General features: G+C 39.8%; 1 protein-coding gene across 2 annotated transcripts in view; it reads left to right on the top strand.

Annotated features, from left to right (window-relative positions):
- The window catches only part of LOC115377865 (RNA polymerase II elongation factor ELL2-like), a 46,764-nt gene that overhangs the window by 23,027 nt on the left and 3,745 nt on the right, over nucleotides 1-19,992 (top strand). Inside the window, exons 5-12 of one of the 2 annotated variants that reach the window (XR_003930072.1) lie at nucleotides 3,658-3,902; nucleotides 5,663-5,787; nucleotides 6,922-7,036; nucleotides 7,523-8,012; nucleotides 8,869-8,920; nucleotides 9,671-9,842; nucleotides 10,356-10,400; nucleotides 14,953-15,258. Coding sequence is in view for 1 of the 2 variants with exons in the window: in XM_030077928.1 (XP_029933788.1) it covers nucleotides 3,658-3,902; nucleotides 5,663-5,787; nucleotides 6,922-7,036; nucleotides 7,523-8,012; nucleotides 8,869-8,920; nucleotides 9,671-9,842; nucleotides 10,356-10,400; nucleotides 14,953-15,063 (1,355 nt within the window). In the remaining variant the exon portion in view is untranslated. Of the gene's footprint in view, nucleotides 1-3,657; nucleotides 3,903-5,662; nucleotides 5,788-6,921; nucleotides 7,037-7,522; nucleotides 8,013-8,868; nucleotides 8,921-9,670; nucleotides 9,843-10,355; nucleotides 10,401-14,952; nucleotides 17,474-19,992 lie in introns of those variants that run through there. The other variant, XM_030077928.1, reaches the window with a different exon arrangement.

Raw genomic sequence — 19,992 nt, 5'->3', positions numbered from 1 at the left:
GAGGCCTATTTGGACCAGAGTGAAAATGTGGTCAGAATATGATCCATGGCTACATCTTTATGGGCAAAAGGGCATTCAGCTTGCAGCAAGACTAACAAATGGGATGGTGATATGATATGATATTATCATTTGGATATCCTGAGAAATGTTGCCTGTATATAATTATAATAACTTTTAAATCAAGAAGCAGATTTTTTTTTCTGGACACAGCTATCTCTATTCTGCTAGAGCCCCCTATGGAACCAGATGTGCAAGCCACATTTTTTTTTTCTTTAAATAGGGCCAAAGGCTAACTCTGCCTCTTATGTATACTTTTGCACTTTTTCAGAGAGAAAATGTGTTTATCAATTGATGAAGCATAACAATTAGTTTTGAATTTGGCAGACTAGATCTGCGTAGCCGCTGCACACATTTGATATCATAAATTGCTGTAGATCTAAGCATGTGGGGCTACAGGAGAGGTGAGTTACTGCAATATTAAGTAGCACTGAGAAACCGCAGCAAGATAAGCCGACATGTCATTTAAAAGGTTTTGACTTTAGCGGGTGAGATGATGATGATTGGTTGAGTCTGAAAAGCATGCCGGTGAGAAAGCCAATGAGTTAAGAGTGCCCAAAGAGTTTCCTGGCAGGCTGAACTCGTTTCACTCATTACTTCAGCTTGTGGCTGTCAACTTGTTGTTTATGCCCAGTTTACACAACAGTAAACAAAGCTTGTTCACATCTGGCCCTGAAGCCAGCTCTTGCCAAATGGGAAGTATTTTTTTTATGTCTTTTAAACCATCACCTCTGCAGGTGGTGGTCCAAGGTTAGATTCAAAGACAGTGTTTAGAAGTGATATAGTAGCTCATAAAAGGCAAGGCTTTCCACAAACCAGTTCAAAGCTTTTGTACAAAGGACTGGCTGATATGCCAAATACATCCGGAACGAGTGTATTGACGAGTTAACTAAAGGTTTTCCACAAAACAAAATTGGATAAATTTGCATGCAATACATTTTTGCTGCAACATTGAGCTGCTGCCACAATTTCTAACAAATATCTAACAATTATTTGGTTTTAGGTCTCAGTATCTGTATTTTATCAGTAAGGTTGCTTGAATTCAGCTGAGCCACATCTAATTGACAGCCTATAACAGCACTGTCCTGTAGGAGCTGCTCACAGCCTTCAAACACATGTTGTTCTCATATCTGGATCATCCAGGCGACCCTACATCAGTCATGTTAAGTGGCGTGCCCCAGCAAGCTATCTGTGGTTTTCCTGAATTTCTGTCTTTAATTCCTCTGCAACCTTTTGACGCAATTATGCAATATTGTTTCTTGGCATGCCTCTAGATCCCCCTGTCAGTGCTAAAGCTGCAGAAAGGAGGGAAGTTCTTGCTCCAGGCAGTTTAGGCCAGTTTTAGACTGGGTGTATTGTGTAATATCAGGTCGTGAGGTGACGATGACTTTGCAACATATGTCCCCGTAGGGAAACATTTAATATCAGTGCTGAGTATAGGTTCCTTTTTCTGCCTCAGGAGGTGCACGAAACACACTCATTTTATCAGGCATGCCAGCACCTATATAGCAGACACATACCACAGCATAATCGTTACACAATTCACTGTATTTTTATGATGACTTAATGACAGGTAGTTGACTAATGATAATGTGTAGTGTTATCTCCGAGCAGCATATGGTTTGACGGTGGAGGGGAAAGCCTTCTTTTCCTGTACCACTGCCCCGTTCTGACCTTCAAAGCACAGCTTAACGTGTAATGGGATTAGCACAGAGAGATAGCTTTCGCTGCCCTAACAGATCCTATCCTGCCCTGTCCGTCTGGAGCAGAGACCTCAGCAAAAATGAATGGGGATTTACATGTGAAGACAAATAGCCACTCATTAGCATGCACATGTCATTTGGGGAGAAAAATTCAGTTGAAATCTCTCTTCTGATAAATGTTTTCACATTAGTCATTCAGTTGACTTGGAAGTGCACTCCTTACAGCATGTATGAATCTTTTAACAGGCGACTGCAGCAGTGGCATAGGTGATAGTTTTACAATCAGGCTTTTTTCTCTGAGTATTGCATTTCAGGGCATTTCATATTTTCATGTATGAGGTCATAAACAGCACCATGTTTTGTGCTTGCGGGACACATTTCAATAAGTTCCAGTGGTGAATTTTCCTTGCTTGGGGCCTCTGAATTTGTTCCAGTAGGCTTAAGCCTCTTGTGGATTACTCAGTCATACAGCATGTTTGAAGAAAAAAGTGTTTTGATTGTAAAATTAACGCAACTGTACGCAACTTTTGCATGGAATTAAAAATTGTGGTACCTTTGATCCAATGCCAGAAATAATGCAAAGGGAATAAAGGTGGTGAAAAGATTTGTTGGCTGAAAAGTAATGGATTGGTTTGAAAAAGGACTGAACAAGTGAGGAAATGTCCTCACCTGTATGGCTCATCACGGAGGCAAAAAAACACAATTAAATCCTGGGGAAAATTGCAGCAGCACTGCTTTTTTTCACCTCCTCCTCCACTGTAAAAGCAATTTTAAAATTTCCTCCTCTTCTTTCAAATCAAACATATCATAAGTGGCAGCCATTTTCCTTTAACGGAGACCCACCTAGATGGTTACCATGGAATTGACTGCTTGTGCCACAGACATCTTTCGAACCTTTGTTTGTGCAAAAGTGATTACTCTTTACATTTTACAAAGTGTAATCACCCACCAGTAAAAGTCCCCATATGTTTTAATTATCACAGACATTGCAAAACTGCTGTCTGTGGTGACATTCCCGCGCTGGTGCACAGTTGACCTTTAGTGAAGTGTTTTACGTCAGCCGTGCTGCACAATTTCTACTGGAATGGTTTAATCAAATTCATTGCATGGCTAATTACATTGTCTGATTCCACGAGTCGCTGGAATTTTTACTCTCACATTTTTACATGTGGAAATTGAAAATGACAAGTGTATTATTCAAGCAGCATTTAATTTATTGCCACCAGAGGGAGCAAATCACACAGAATGTACAGAAGTTTTAAAGGTTTGCTATGTAAAATTCCTGGGGGTTGACAGAGGTACGAAGGTTAAACCTAAGCAAACAAAAAACAAGGAATAAGCATGTAATTTGATGGTTGAATCTATGTGTTTCTCTTTATTGGCTTAATTTACTGCCAGGTTACGTGCTTATTACATGTTTTTAGTCAGTTGAATCTAAATGGCCCTCACTTAAATCAACTCTCTGCAGTTTCAGGTTTGCTATGTAAAATTCCTGGGGGTTGACAGAGGTACAAAGGTCAACCCCCAAACAAAAAACAAGGAATAAGCATGTAATTTGATGGTTGAATCTATGTGTTTCTCTTTATTGGCTTAATTTACTGCCAGGTTACGTGCTTATTACATGTTTTTAGTCAGTTGAATCTAAATGGCCCTCACTTAAATCAACTCTGCAGTTTCACATAGTGCACCTTTAATACAGCTTATATACAAATTGTTTATGTTCTGTTTAGTGTGGGGGCAAAGTAAGCCAAAGGTAATGGGAAAAAAAATCAAATTGCATCACAGAGACTGATTTGTTGCCAAAGTTAGAGCAGATATGTTGTCATCTGTGACAGACTGTTGTTTTGACAGTAACCTTCCTGTTCCTGGTCACCATCTAGTTCTCCTGTGTATGCAGGTAAATGTGTCAAGTTGCAGAAGAGGTCAGCTCCTCTGTCTGCCTCAGACAGCAGCTTCCATCGGTACTCTCCCAACAACCGGCGGAACGGCACTGTGGCCCTGCTGACCCAGAAGCCCCTGAGGGAGCGCATCATCCATCTGCTGGCCCTCAAGCCCTACAGGAAACCAGAGCTGCTGCTGTGGCTGGAGAGAGAGCGAGCCAGTCCTAAGGATAAGGCCGAGCTGGGTGCCGTGCTGGACGAGGTACTCTACTTTCTGACAAATTGTTGCATGTTTACACCCACAGGTTAACGTACATTAGCATTTTGTCCTGTATATGCACTCTTAATTCTGGCATGTTTACACCTAAATAAACACTATCCACATTGTTGCTTATGCACTTAAGCCTCATACATGATTACCCGATTACCCACCCATAAGAACACACTCGCGGGCACAGAAACACACACGTACACACAGAAAAAGGCACAAAGGCTTTATACAGGAAGAGAAAATCTGACCTTTTAAGCTCATTGGACCCAGGATCTGAAAATAGAAGTCCAGGTACAGCACCGGTTATGTCAGGACAAAAGGAGAAACTGCTTACAGCAAGGGTCAGCCATGCTTTAATTGAAACCATGATCTAATTTAGGGCTGTTTACTGTATGCTGTTTTCCTGTATACATTTTTGAGTACTTCCTAAATGATGTTTGTGTGTGATTTCTCAAGCATATGTATGTATGTGTGTGTGTGGGTGGGTGGTTGGGTGGGTGCACGTTTATTTGCTTGCTGGCCCTTGTGCCTGTTTGTCTGTGTACATACATGTGGTTTGTGTGTGTATGTGTGTGTGTGTGAGAGAGTGTGTGTGTGTAATTAGGTCAGAACTGTAATTGTCTCTGCAGAGATTGTGTTTGCTGTGGGGAAGGCCGGGTCTGTCAGGATGCTTCTGAAAGATGGATGTCCTCGGAGAAAGGCAGGCTGGCTAGATTAGAGAGGAGGTTAAAGTAGGCAGCATGAGAAAGAAAGCTCCAAACCCATGAGGAAAGTCTCATACGGGAACCATAGAAATCTAGAAGAAAAAAGCTCCTGCTTTTCAGGGATACTGCATTCTGAAAAAGGATGCACCAATTTCATATATCTGTGTACAAGTGGTGACAATATGTGTACTTTTTTTTTTTTTTTTTTTTTTTTTTTGACCTGATGTAGTAATAAAAATGGAGATTGTGGATATGTGTTGCTAACAGGGGTGGGCTTTGGTGACACAAGCTGTGTTGTATCTAACTGGGCACACATGTAAACAATGAGCCGATGTTACTGTAAATACTGTTGCAAATTGACTTGAAGTAAATGGCGTAGTAGTTTTGTTTATCTGCAGGGACTAAATAAAAGCCTTCAATAATTGAAAAGTGTGGCTAATTATCATGATATTATGCATGCAGGGGGTTTTGAATTATTCATCAGCTGAATTAATACTCATTGGACTGATTTGAAGGATCAAAGCACGGGTGTGCTGTGTATGTTGAGAAGTAGCTTAACATGATGGTATCTAACAAAATTAGAGACCCAATACAAACAAAACAGCCCCATTACTGTGCACACAAAGTATGCTACTTTGAAGACTGGTGAGCAGTGGCAATAGGCTGAAAATCAGGAGTAAACACTTGCTGTAAAAATAGCCGTCTGTTGTAGCTCAATAAATCCCCCATTTAGGAATCACTTTTTTCCCCTGTTCCAACATAATGTGTACAGTTGCTTGTAAAACTGGGTTTTTAATTCTGATGGAGGTGAAGAAGTACTGGGAGATGAATTCAAGCAATCTAATGCAGCATCACAAGGGAGCAAAACATCAGATTGTTAACTTCTTGTGTCCCAGCTATGGTTGTTTCATTCCAGAGTAAATATGAGAAACTTACCAGCTCTTGTTCAAATAGAGTCAGCTATGTGTTATGGTATAAATACAGCCAAGAATGAACACCTTGCACTGAGAATTGAAAGTTAACCTTGTGCCTGGCTCTGTGCTTCAGGTGGCCAAAGTGAATCCCAAAGACAGCAGCTACCTGCTGAGGGACGATTTCTACAAGCACGTGCAGAGGGACTGGCCAGGCTATGCCGAGGAGGAGAGGCAGATGATCAGCAGGCTGCTGGCCAGGTGGGAATCAAGGAAGGATACAAAATTCAACAACAACAAAATAAAAAAAAAAAAAACATTGTACAAATCATCAGACTAAAAAAAATTACATGAAAAATTACATACAGACCTCCCTCGGAATAAGGGCAATAAATCAGAGAAAATACCAGGCATAACTTGGTCTGCAGTATGTTCAGTTGTTTTTCATTGGTACTGGCAAAGAATAGGTGTTGCTGTGGTTTTAAAAATTAAATGTGATGACTGATCTCGACAGGTAGGATTGCTGTAGTATCCCACAGCAGCCAACCCACCTTCTCTCTCTCTCTCTCTCTCTCTCTCTCTCTCTTCTACAACTCTCCATAAAGCCTGCCCGTACCTGCTGCACAATGGAGTTCAGATTCTTACCCATATAGTGGTATTTGCTGGTCCAATCCTACACTGATGCAAGAACAAGAGCTTCACAGAGAGTGTACTGCTGCAAAAAGAACAAAGTAGATACAGGCTGGAAACATGATTTTGAACGTCAATAGAAAGTTTATTATTTTTTTTATATTTATTTATTTATTTCAAGCATGCACAGCAACACATTTATTTTGGTTTCCTTGAGCACTTCTTTAAGCCAGCTGGTGTCCAAAACCGTGTAACTGCTTCTTGTCGTAGCACTGCCACTGTGTCGCCTCATAGGTTTGAATATGGGACCAGAGTGCCGCTGCATGGTGGTAGTGCTATGACAGACAATAGTTCTGCCATTTTGGAAACCAGTTGTCTGGAAAGAGGGCTCAAAGTAAAATCAAAATAAATGTGTAGTTGTGCGTCCTTAAACAATTTTCAGCTTTATATCGCTGCTCAGAATTGTGTTGTTTTCTGGTCTTTATCTACTTTGCTGATTGTGGAGCAGAATACACCCTGTGAAGCTCTCATTCATGTGACAGAGAAGGAGTTAATGTATGGTGTATGGTGGATGTATTACTCTCACATGGACCAACAAACACCACTATGTTAGATAAGAATCCCAACAACACTTAACCAGTTCTCTTGTAAAGCCCCATTACTTTGCATTGACGCCAAACACAACAAAATACTTTTAATGGCCACATATGAATTATCTATTTGTCTAGTCTCCCAGCTGCCATGTACTTTCCTCATGTCTTACAGGAAGTTACAGTTACACACCAGCAGCCAGTCAAGGAGTGTCCAAGCGAGTCCATCTGTACAGAAGACCTCAGAGGATTCAGCACTGCATCACAGCACAGGGAAAAATAATGCAGTGGTAAATCACAACCTTGTGTTTCTGAATATCTGTAAAAACAACTGCTCTGTGTGATCTGTGTGAACTCAGTTGTTTTCTTTTCTTTAGCATGACTTGTGTTCACTTCAGTCAGGAATCTGAAATTTCTGGTTTCTAAATTTCTAACTTGCTACAACACTGCGTTTGCAGTGTCAACTATATTTACTTGATTATTAAATAAACACAACAAAAGGTGACTTTGTTGCCATTTTTTGTGAACTAAAATTTGAGAAACCAGAGCTCTGAAATGATATCCAAATTACTATCTCATAATTCTAACTTGGATAACAATTAGGTTGTTTTGTCACCATTCAGAGGTCATTTTTACCAAGTTTTTAGTGGAACTGAAAGCAGTGTATCTCAAACACTGACATCCGATCAGTGAGCTGTTGCCAGTTGTGCTCATGGCATTGTATGAAAACACTGATCTGTCATTCTTTGCTCTTTATTTGCTTCCTTCACTTCCAGAAACGCCCAGTGCCTTCAGACTCACTGGAAAGCCTAGCTGTTAAGAGACAAAGACTCGCAGACCAGAGGCTGCAGCAACAGCAGCCACCTGTAAACGGACTCTTGAACAATAAAGGAGGACGAGACAATGCAGCTCTCTCTCTCAACCCCAGTTTCCATACAAAGACTGAATTTCAAAGGACAAATAATCATGTCGGGAACCAGAGTGGCTTCCCAGCAGGCCAAAATGGCTTCCCACTTATGCACAAACTGTCCAGCTCCTCTGACGCACCTATGTCGGAGATCAAGAAGCAAGCACCCAAAGTGAGCAGCCACGAGCCGCCGCAGGGCGACTCTGACTGCACAAACCAGCAACTTGCCAACAGCCAGCACAGAAAGAAGAAATCTAAAAAGCACAAGGACAAGGAGAGGGAGAGGTTAAAAGACAGCCAGGGCAGTGAATGGCTGGAGGCCAGTCCTGATCTCAAGCAGAAGCCCAGCAAACTTGACAGTAAGGGCAAATTATGCTTATCCCCTGCCTTTTGATCACGTTTATCTCCATTTCCCCTGCACGGTTTGATCACAGGCTAATGCCAACATGTAGCGGTGGGGGGTAAATGTTTAGAAATTAGTGCTGTATCCACACTTCCTGTGTAAGGCTACATTCTTTCCTCCTTTTGTGCATGATGTTGACTCCCATGTGGGAGTCAGGCTTGGCAGCAGATTGGAGATATCCCTTTATTGCCTCCAGAAGGGGACTGTTCTCGTGTGAACATTATATTCTTTATGTGTCATATTAAAAATGAAAAACTACACAAAACCAAAAAAAAAAAAAAAACACCTATTGTTAAAATCTGGCTGTGAACTGACTTGTTCCCTGACTTTGTCCCATGCACACGGGGCCACAGAGTAACACATGACCACACATGCTTTGAGCAGATGACCAGTGGTGATTGTGTGTGTGTGTGTGTGTGTGTGTGTGTGTGTGTGTGTGTGTGTGTGGTCTCTATGAGTGAGTGTTTGTTTGACTGGCCACTGGTGCACTTATACAGTATTATCTCATAAGCCTGTCTGTGTTTGCTCCCTTAAGCCAATTCTCCTGAGTCCTCAGTGTGTTATGTGTCTGATGGACTCAATAACAGCTCGAACAGTACATTAGGTCTCTAAGCCAGGCTGTCTCCTGATACCCACAGGCTCTTTGCCCTGCCCGCCTCTGAGAAGACTAGCAAACGCACTCACACACAGTGACCCGCAGCACAGCAAAAACACACTGCTAAGCGTTTAGGCAATGACAAAGTGTCACTGGGATGGCTGTACTGAGTTTGTTCAGGCTAATGTCGTTTACCTTGTCTTGGTGCATTTTTCAGATCCTGACATCACAAATGCCATGGCCTCTGAGGAGAAGCCGGATTACGTGCTGTGAGTGTAAACAGATGATGATTTATGACAGTGTTGTTTTCGTTTTCCCACATGCTGTCACTGCTACAATTGTCTTTTCACGTGTTTTTAAAATATGTCAGTTGTTGAACGTGTTGGTGGCAAACAGCAGGCTCAGAAATACAGATATAACAATTGCAGCTGTCCCACTTTTTTGCTACATGTTACCTGAGCTACTCCTGGATTTTTCTTCACTAAAAGGATTTTTTAAAAAATAAATTCAGGTTGCTGCTGTTTAAATAGTGAGACAAACATTTTTTTTGTTTGTTTTTTGTTTTATTAAGGTTTTTTTTTGGTGGTGGGGGTTTGGTGGAGTTTGTCTTTTGATGTAGATTTTATTTTTTTCTAACCCTAACCCTTTTACAATATGCCTTGGTTCTACTGGAAATTTCAAGAAATTATGGTCTATTGTGCTAATGCATGTACAATGGCTACCCTCTGGCAAGAGTTGAAACAGAATGGCACTGTGTTGCCACCTTGTGTGAAAAAAAGGGTACAACAAAAAATGAAAATGAAGACCAGCAAAATGTGAGGCAGTGCTAATAACACAACATCATTGCAATAGATCAGCCTCGAAATTAAAAAAATCTTGTGAGGACACAAATGGTGATGGTGAAGAAGGATTTTGGTATAGATGCTTACTCCACATTAAGCAACAGTTAGTCCCAGTTGATCACTGGTATGTCATCACTTACTGTATATAAATGAGTTTGTCTCTGTGTCTGTGTTTAGGACATACAGCACCATAACCAGTGTGGAGCAGCGTCAGAGGTATCAGGACGACTTCTGTGCCGAGTATGACGAGTACAAAGACCTCCACTCGAGGATCGCCACCATCACTCACATGTTTGTTCAGCTGGGGTCCAAGATCAAGAGCCTGTCCCCTGGCACACAAGAACATAAGGTACACACACACACACACACATGTGCGCATACAGCTGAATGATTTATGTATGTCCCCATGAATCTCAAAAAGCCACTTGGGCCATGAACAAATGAAATGCAAATATTTTGTGAAATTGGATGGAGGTCAGATTTCTTGTGTTTAAATCCTTGTTGCCTTTACTGGCTTGATTTCTTTCATAAACATTAAGAAAAAGCCAATGAGCAACTTAGCAAGAAATGACTCAAAATGTTGGGCTAATTTTTTTTTTTTTTAAGGACTTTTTTCCCCCTAATTTACTAGTCATTTTCTTGTAACATTTTACTGACGTTTTACTCGTATTTTGGGGTCATTTCTTGTTAAGTTGCTCATTGCATTTTCCAGTGTTTTTGAAACAAATTAATCCGCTCAGGTTTCAAAGTGTTAAATGCCAGCAGTTGGGATTTGTGATAGGTGCTAGAGGTTCATGTTTGTTTGATTTTATTTTACTGCTAAGTATATACTGCTTAATGTTCTGTGTTTGGCACTCTTTAGATTATGGAAGACCAAATACTGGAGAAGTACAGGAAGTATAGAAAGGTAAGACATCGCACTTCTACCGTCACTTCAGATAAAAGTTTTGCATTTTAGAGAAATGGCATAGGAAACTGTTTCCTGTACTTGTGAATAACAGTTCACTGCCAAAAAACCAACATTGTACATGTACATTATATGCACATACATATATATATATATTTTAGCTTCAAATTATGGTTTAATTTTTGAAAATTTTTTATAGCAGCCACCCATTGCTGATGAGACTCTTGCCCACACCAAGTGTGCTTGCATAGGAGTACTCTCTTTGACCAGTATGGGAATGCAGATACTAATGATATTTGTGTCCTGACAGTGCTGATAGCTGATATTTGATGTGAGCAGCCAGTAGGTTTAAAGTTTCATGACAAAATAAAATAGGATGGAGTGTTTGCCCCAGACTTTAAATTATGTCATGGTGGGAAAGGTTTCTGAAACAGAAGTTTCACTAGCGAGGGACACTAAAACTGACATTTGAAAGCTAGACTAATTGGGTTAGCAGCTCTTTATGGCAGGATGACCCACCCTGTCTAATCCACACTAATTACAAAAACACATAACCTGATTAGTGAAAAAAGAACAACTAAAATGTGCAAAGAAAAAAAAATCAACAGTTTTCCAAACTGTTGTTTTGTAACTGTGTTCAGGGAGAAAGCTCCATCACACTGACTGGGTGATATCCAGTATCTAATAAAAGGATAATTATCTGTTTGCCAGTATATTAATCTAAACCTGCCTTCAGTTAATACGCAACATTCACATGCCAAGCATTTTGGATTGACTGTGCAACTGTCAGCCGACAATGATTAAACATTTTATTATGGACTCAGTTACTTGTAGCAAGACATCAATTATCTCTATTAGGCTCAGAACATTATGGGTGGTGTGTGTGTGTGTGTGTGTGTGTGTGTGTCAGTGGCCAGTGCACTGAGTTTTTAAAAATCCTCAGTGTATTAACAGAAAGGATGTCTTTAACAGTGGGTTTTTCTGTGTTTTTCAAAATTTGTGTGTGAACCCAAAGTCAAATTGCATTTACAAGTTACAGTTACATTTGAAACTGTTGACTAACAGTTTTCATTGGATTATTGATTTTTTTTTTTTTTTTTTTTTTTTTTTTTTTTCAATCAAGGCATTGTAATGCCACATTCACATCCTCACTAGATGGTTCAGAAGCTCCTGTGTCTGAGTTTGGGGTTAGAAGTACAACTCAAAAAAAAAAAAAAATCATGGGCTTTGGAGCTCTGAAGAAACGTTGTCATTAACAAGGCCAGCCTTAGCCAGCAAGTGTGGGCACTTCACTAATTCACAAAAAAAAAAAAAAAAAAAAAAAAAAGAAAAAAAACATGGCAGAAAGCAAAGCATTTAGGGACTATATGTATCAAACATGACTTTACATTACAAATTATTAGTTGTGGCTCAAAGCTACAATTTTTTTGGTTTTATTAGATAATTCTTGCCATTTTGAAATGTCAAAACTTGGCCAGTTCATGTAACAGAATCCTGATTTATTTGACTTGATTGTACTACTTGGTGGGGTGTTCATGTGCACTCCCTGCTGGAAAACTGGAGCATGATAAACACACACATGAGTGAGGCATAAGCCTTTCTTAGCCTCCATAACTCCCTGAACTTTAAAGATGAGTCCCTGGGCACCCACACAGGTGTTTTCAGTTATGTCGGCTGATTAGCCGCCTACGTAGGACTGTCTGGGTGTGTCTACACTTTTGGATATTGTGTTCACCTTGGTCTAAACCAGGGGTGTCAAACTCGTGCCATGGAGGGCCAAGAGGCTGCAGGTTTTCATTCCAACCAACAACTCCACCAGGTGATTTCACTGATTAGTCCCACCTCTCTGTTTGGAGGTAGGGTGATCAGTGAAATCACCTGGTGGAGTTGTTGGTTGGAATGAAAACCTGCAGCCTCTTGGCCCTCCATGGCACGAGTTTGACACCCCTGGTCTAAACTGACGTCACCTTGGACCAAGCATATCTCTGCCCACCATCAACCTGAATAGAAGTCTAATCATCCAGCATAACTCAAAACCCCTGTGTGGGCACCCAGGGTCTTTAAGATGGACTTGTTGTGTACACTATATAGCAGGACACCTCAGACACAACTGTTTGATCCTCTGTCTAAATCAATGATCTACCAAAATTACATACATCCATATTCTTGTATATAAAGACTGCATCCTAAATATAAAGCGACTGCCTGCTGCCTTGTTGCTCAGTGACACAGCTCCATTACAACTCCATGAAGACGGCTCCATTACCAACACAACAGGGACCGTATGTATCAAGGCTGTGTACACATAAAAATGATGCTGAGCAAAAATCTACGCAAAGCTCGGTGTGTATCATGAGGTGCGCACACAGATTTTCAGAAAGAATGTAGAGATACTCGGAGAGATTATGCAGAAACAATTACAGATGTGATAATTTTTAATATAATAGATAATAGTCTGTGTTCTGTGTCCAAAACGTTTCAGAGCAACATTAATGTTTGTGCGTTTTAAATTGGTGTATTTTACCCAAGATCAGATATGACTATTTTATTTCTCATTATATTTACATGACAGAAATGTGGAGTTATGGTAAAACAGACAGGCAAAAACACACAGTTACACAAGGGTGCGATTTGTGAAAAAAAAAAAAAAAAAAAAAGTTTTAATTTGTTTTTAGTTTTTTATTTCTTTATTTTTTTTTTAATAAATCAGAACCACAGTGTGCCAATATAGATTAGCATCTATTTTAGTCCATTAAAAAGTCATCCAAGTAGTGCAATATTTCCACTCTCAAGTTCACGCCTTGTCTTTTATTTCCTCATCCATACACATAAGAGATTTGATCATTTACAACAAAACAAAAAGTCAAATGGTAATTTAACATGCCGGAATTAAATCCCTCAGTGCTCAATACAGTGCTGTGGACAGACGTGGCAACAAGTCACAGTTTAATTCAGTTCAATATGCAGCAGACTTCAGTACACTGCATCACCACAGGGCCTGGACACGCTGTCATCTCCACTGTCACTCACTGTCAAGTCCATCTATGATTTTATTGTTTTTGCACTATAGACTGTTCTCACATTGTAGCATAGATTTTGAATAGCCTATTTTATTTTAGATATTTTGTGTGGTCTTTGGGTGAAGAAGCATAAATCACTATAAGGAGGATACATTTATGTCCAATCACAGATAAAAATAATTCAGCAGAGGGAGGAAATGGGTTAATTATGGGAGTTTATCTGACCAATAAGGGGCAAAAATGGGAGTGGACACATGCAATTCCACACTGATTTCTCCGCCTCATGATGAGAAACAGGTGTACACGTCTTCTCATACATCTGACGAAAAACCTTCATACGGAGAAACTCACAAAGTTAGTGTATGCATCCATTTAGTGCGGATGCTGCGCAGTCTTTGATGCATATGGCCCAAGGTGTCTGGGGCAGTAATGACCAGTGGCAGTGACAGCAGGTGGCAAATGTGGTATCTTAGCAACAGCCTCGCTAGTCAGTCTAAAACCAGAGTCCTTCTGAAGTACCTTGTGTAGAAACGCTCTCTGCTCTCTGTCTTAATGGGCAGCAAGGTAGCAGGCAGCTGCCTTGTGTTTGGGACCCAGCCCTATTTTTTCTGTTTTGAGATTTAAAAGAATATGTTAATGCACTTCAATGAGTTTGATAGAGTAAATCTGAGATAAATGATATACTTTGGGCAAGTATATTTGTTAGTAGAAAAGTAAAATTTAAGTTACAATAACTTACATTTACACACAAAGGCAGCTTTTATGCAAAAATGCCATTGGGACATGACTTGATGCCTTCCTGCCACAGAAGGCAGCATTTTTTCTGTTTGGGATGCAGTGAAATGTGGGACTAAATGGGCTTTCAGGTCACTTTAAATGACTAGCTGGTGATGAAGCCTTGTGAAGGCACTAGTCTCAGTGATAACACACCCTGGCCCGTTGTTGCAAAGTAACTTCAACATTATAATCCCTCTGACATTAGCTGGCTCGAATCAGTTACAGAAAGACAGAGCTGACAAAGCAGTTATATGGTTAAAGGTGTTAATATTTATTCAGAACAGTGTGGAAATACATAATATTTTGGCTGTCAGCTGTCTTGCTGAGGCAGCAAACGGGGGCACGTAATGCAAAACAGCAGAAAGTTGCAGAGGTGTTATTTTCTCCAAAGTAAGCAGTGAAGTGAGCTCAAGTAACATTTATTTTATTGTTAATCTTTTTGGCTGTTTGTACAGAGAAGATGGAAACCCTTTGAGGTGTGTGTGCTAAATTCGATTCCATTTGAACGGACCCCAGAAACTCAGCTTCATGTGGTCCTTCCCAGCCTTCCCATCATCCATTTAAATATTTTCACACATTATCAGGCGTTACCACTTACTTTGCTTAGTAACACTAATCATTTACTGACTATAAGCTGGTCTTTTGAAGATTTGGGCCACCGTTGTTTGTGTTTGAATGTACTGTGTGTGTGTGTGTGTGTGTGTGTGTGTGTGTATGTGAACCTCTGATTATAAAGCTTTCTCTTGTCTCCGCAGAAGTTCCCAGGCTACCGGGAGGAGAAGAAGCGCTGTGAATACCTTCACGAGAAACTGTCCCACATAAAACAGCTCATCACAGACTATGATGTCACTCAGGTGTCTTCATAGCCTTGGCTGCCCCTCCTCTGTTTGGACCGCTGATTTTCTTGCGATGGGAGGTCCTAATCTGCATAAAGATCAAAGGTTTCAACAGAGGTATTTTCACATTAGAGCCCTATAAGAGCTCTGGGATGAGACTGCGAAGCTCGACACAAGATGGCTGTCACTGAGACCATGGATGATGACGATGATGATGATGATGATGTGTCCACCAATTATTAAAACACAGTTGTTGGTTTTTTTTTTGTTTGTTTGTTTTTTTAATTTTGCTTTTTTTCCCTCCCAAAGTAATCACTACTGTCAGATGTCATATTGATGTAAAAAGCCCAAGAAAGGTAAAGAAAAAATGTCTCAGCCCCTCAGAGACTTTCCAATCAGTTATCTCAGAAAGGATCATATTACCATGACCGGTTCATCATCGTATCATTTTTGTCAGCCCTGTTCAAACCAATGTCAGTGTCAGCCATTTGGTCCTAAATATATCACAAAAAAGAAGTATTTATCAACCATTCCCTTTACTTTTGAATGATGGTTAAGGGACCAAACAGACTAGCCTTGATGACTGATGGCACAAATTTGGTGGAGAAAAGACACTGAATTTTTGCCTCTCCACTCTGTCAACTGGTAATTAGTTTTGTACCACCATGTTAAGTGTAAAGTATTTTCACACAGTGGGCGTTAAGTGTCTCTCTTTCTCATTCTCTTTATGCTCTGAACTACTGATGTATTTATTTTAAGCAGCCTTCTTCTGCCCTGTTTTTTTTTTTTTTTTTTTTTTTTTTTTTTTTGATGTGTTATTCTGCTCTGCTTAGCCTGAAATGTCACGTCTTATCAGATCAAAGTGTTTTTTATGCAAGCAGCTACAAGAACAAGGTGGGAGAGCTTGTGAATAGATGAAAGATTCACCTAGCCTAATATATTGCATATTTTGTCTCGTGTTTAACTGAGGCAGTTATGATTTGTCATTCAGAGTCACTGGGCAGAAGATGTCCTTGAGTGCTAAAGTCTTCTAACCATTATTGTTGAAATGGCAAAAAAAAAAAAAAAAAAACATGGCCTCAGATGGGAGCATAGTGGCCACTTTACCCAACACTTATGACAAGTTGGTCTTCAGGGAAATACGGAGCCATATAGGTAGGAAATTTAGATTTGCCGGTATGTCATAATGTCATAGCCAGTTGTGGTACTTGGGAATTTTAAGCACTAGCCTGGAAGGCTTTGTAACCTTCCATTTCCATGGTTAATCATTGCTGCCCATTCAGTTTCTGGGAATTTTGCACTACACCCACATTGGGGAAAAAAATGGGGCCCGCAGGCTAGACAAATTTCCAGCCAGATTGTAACCGCTTACATTGTGGTTATAGATTTTTGTACTGAATGTTCACACACAGTCGACGATGTAGAAGCCTTAAGAGTATACTTTTGTAGGACTCACTTTTCAAACAAGCTGCCAATATCACAAATGTCATTATCCACATACATCTCTCTATCTGCCTTACATTATTAGTGTTAGCTGTTTAAAAAACTATCTCAGCCGTGACACGGCTCTACAGTAAATGCCTCTCTTAATAACAGCTCTCTGACCTATATTTAAATATTACTCTGGAGGATATATTTATGAGTTTCTTGATTGAAAGTGTTTCCTTTGAAATTATTTTTCAGTGCAGAGATTGATAAAAGATTGGCTGTATTGACATGGCTTACTATCAGTTGCATTTATTATTCTTCAGGTACTTTTTTAAATCATTTATCACAAAGCTAAGATGAGGCCAAAGTCAGCCTACCATAAGGAATACCACAGTGGTTTGCACCTCTGATGGCATTTCTATCTAAATGACTTGGCTATGAGCACATGGAGCAATTTGATTGAAAGACTTAAGTAGTTTGTGGTCTCATTTAAAGCACAAAGAGCTGACTGTTTTAAAATAAGATGACTCAATCACTTTCAAGTGCGGGGGTGATAATTACGAGATGGACTTTGGATGGAAAAGGTGTGATAGTGTTCATTATAGTTCAAAGTGCCACAGTGGTTGATTGAAGGCCAAAATGAACTGTGGATTGTCAAGTATGATAAAAGAAACACTGGTTTCGAGTCAGAATTTTACATTCAGAAATCACAAAATGAATTTTATTCATCTGTAAAAGTCATTTACTCACATACAGATAACTGGCTCATAAGTTGTTTCTTGTTTTTAAGATATGAGCACAGATCCTGTAGAAGCTCACACGTGTGTACTGCACAGTAGGTGTTTTTATTTACCATATACCTGCTGAAGGGAAATCTAAGCTCCATTTTATTCACAGGTAGAGTGAACAGAGACTGTGCATTGAATTGCATTGTTTATTAATTACATTTTTCAAATGGATACATTCTCTTGTCTTGTTGTACCAAGTTAAAACAATAAAAACCTCAAAGTGACTTTGGTCTTGTGTTTTCATATGGAAAGCATTGGACTGTGTTCTGACTTCTCTCTGTTTTAGGTGATCAGCTTAAATGATGAATTATAAATGTCTAGATTAAACATCTTTTAAGATGTGTGCAGTTAGGTATAAGAGAATAGGGACTTTGAAGTGATGTCTTTTTGCTGTAAACTTAAGACTCTATGATCAAAAGATGCAGTGAGTTTACAAATTGTCATGTAATACAAAGCCAGGGATTAAAGCAAAAAAAAAATATATTTTAGGGGGCAAGTTACAAGAGATCCTTCCCTGAGGGGCAGGGGTGAACCCGCCCTCCTCTGTTTCTGATTGGCTAATATCAAGGCTCTGGCTGGCTTTATTGGTTTACAGCAGCATCAGTTTAATGCCTAACATGATTTCATTGGATAGTCAAAACTGTACCACAACAAAATGCATGTGCAATTTTTTTTTTTTTTCAAACTCAATAACAAAATGGGCTCTATTTAAAAAAAAAAAAAAAATCACAAACGGGGCCCACATTTTTGACCCATGGAAGTCACTCTTTTAATTAAAATATAGCCTGTGAAAAATGAGTATTCATTCACATATATATTTTATAATAGTAAATGTAATATATGTATATATATATATATATATATATATATATATATATATATATATATATATATATATATATATATATATGTATGTATACACTACTCACAAAAAGTTAGGGATATTCGGCTTTCGGGTGAAATTTCAGGATGAACCTAAAATGCATTATAACCTTTACAGGTGAACTTAATGTGACCTTCTGTAAACTTTTGAATGCACATGTCCAACTGTTCAGTGTTTCAGTACTTTTTGCACAAGTTGCTGTTCTCTAACAAGGACTTTAACGGCAAAATTCACATCAGGTGTTTGATCCATGAATCGACCAATAAATTTCCTGGTTCAATTAGAATTGGTATTTAAACAGTCCTCCTCATTATGCTGTTCACATTTTGACATCATGAGACCAAGACGACACCTAACAATTGATCAGCAGCACCTCGCCATTGCGAGGCTTCAAACAGGATGTTCTCAGACAGAAGTGGCCACTGAGCTTAGAGTGTCACAGAGTGTCATCAGCAGGTTGCAACAGAGATACAGAGAGACTGGAAGAGTCACAGAAAGGCATAGAAGTGGACGTCCTTTGGCTACATCCCACACTGATGACCGCTTCATTGTGAACAGTGCCCTACGGAACCGGATGATGAATGCCACTCAACTCCAGGCACGTTTAAGGGAGGTGAGAGGCACCCAAGTGTCACGTCAGACCATTCGAAACCGTTTACATCAGCATGGTCTGCGTGCTAGACGACCTGCAAGGGTACCTGACCACACCACCAGGCACAGGTGTCATCGTCTTGCATGGGCCAGGGAGCATTTACGCTGGACGAGGGACCAGTGGGCCTCAGTGCTGTTCTCTGATGAAAGCCGATTCGTGTTGAGCAGAAATGATGGCCGCCAACGATGTTGGAGATGTCAAGGAGAGCCCTATGCATCAGCCACTGTTGTCACCAGACGAGCCTTTGGTGGTGGTGGTGTTACAGTGTAGGCAGGTGTGTCTAGTCAGTACAGAACTGCCTTACACTTTGTGAATGGTACAGTGACAAGCCCATACTACCTGAATAACATCATTAATCCAGTCATTGTGCCCCTGCATGAACAACACAGGCCTAATTTCATCTTCATGGACGACAATGCTCCAGCTCATCGAGGTCGCATCATTAGGGAACGGCTGCTGGAGACTGGGGTACCTCAAATGGACTTGCCTGCACTTTCTCCAGACCTGAATCCCATAGAAAACCTATGGGATCAGCTGTGTCGCCGTGTAGAGGCTCGGAGCTCTGTACCCCAGAACCTCAATGTCCTGAGGGCCACCCTTCAAGAAGAGTGGGATGCCATGCCTCAGCAGACAATAAGTCGACTTGTGAACAGCATGAGACGTCGTTGTCAAGCTGTAATTGATGTTCAAGGGCACATGACAAGTTTTTGAGACATTGACATTTTTTGTTGTGGTATACCCACCACTGTTGTTGGCTTTTGTTTCAATAAATTGTTTGAGATGAGGAAATCACCAGTGCATGCTTCTACTTAAATGCCCTACTTTCATGATATAATATCACTGTAGCGTGAACTTTTGACATTTTCCGTAAATTTCACCCGAAAGCCAAATATCCCTTACTTTTTGTGAGTAGTGTATATATATATATATGTATATATATGTGTATATATATATGTATATGTATGTATATATATATATATACACATATACATTGCAATTTTCCGGACTGACTGACCTTCATTTCTTAACTCTTTTGATTAAAATATAGCCTGTGAAAAATGAGTATTCATTCACATATATATTTTATAATAGTAAATGTAATATATATATATATATATATATATATATGTGTGTGTGTGTGTGTGTGTGTATATATATATGTATATGTGTGTATGTATATGTATGTGTATATATATGTATATATGTAT

The sequence above is a fragment of the Myripristis murdjan genome, chromosome 3 (genome assembly GCF_902150065.1).
Source record: "Myripristis murdjan chromosome 3, fMyrMur1.1, whole genome shotgun sequence".
NCBI lineage: Eukaryota > Metazoa > Chordata > Actinopteri > Holocentriformes > Holocentridae > Myripristis > Myripristis murdjan.
Note: the sequence above shows the minus strand (reverse complement) of the source record. Positions and strands in the feature narration are given on the sequence as shown.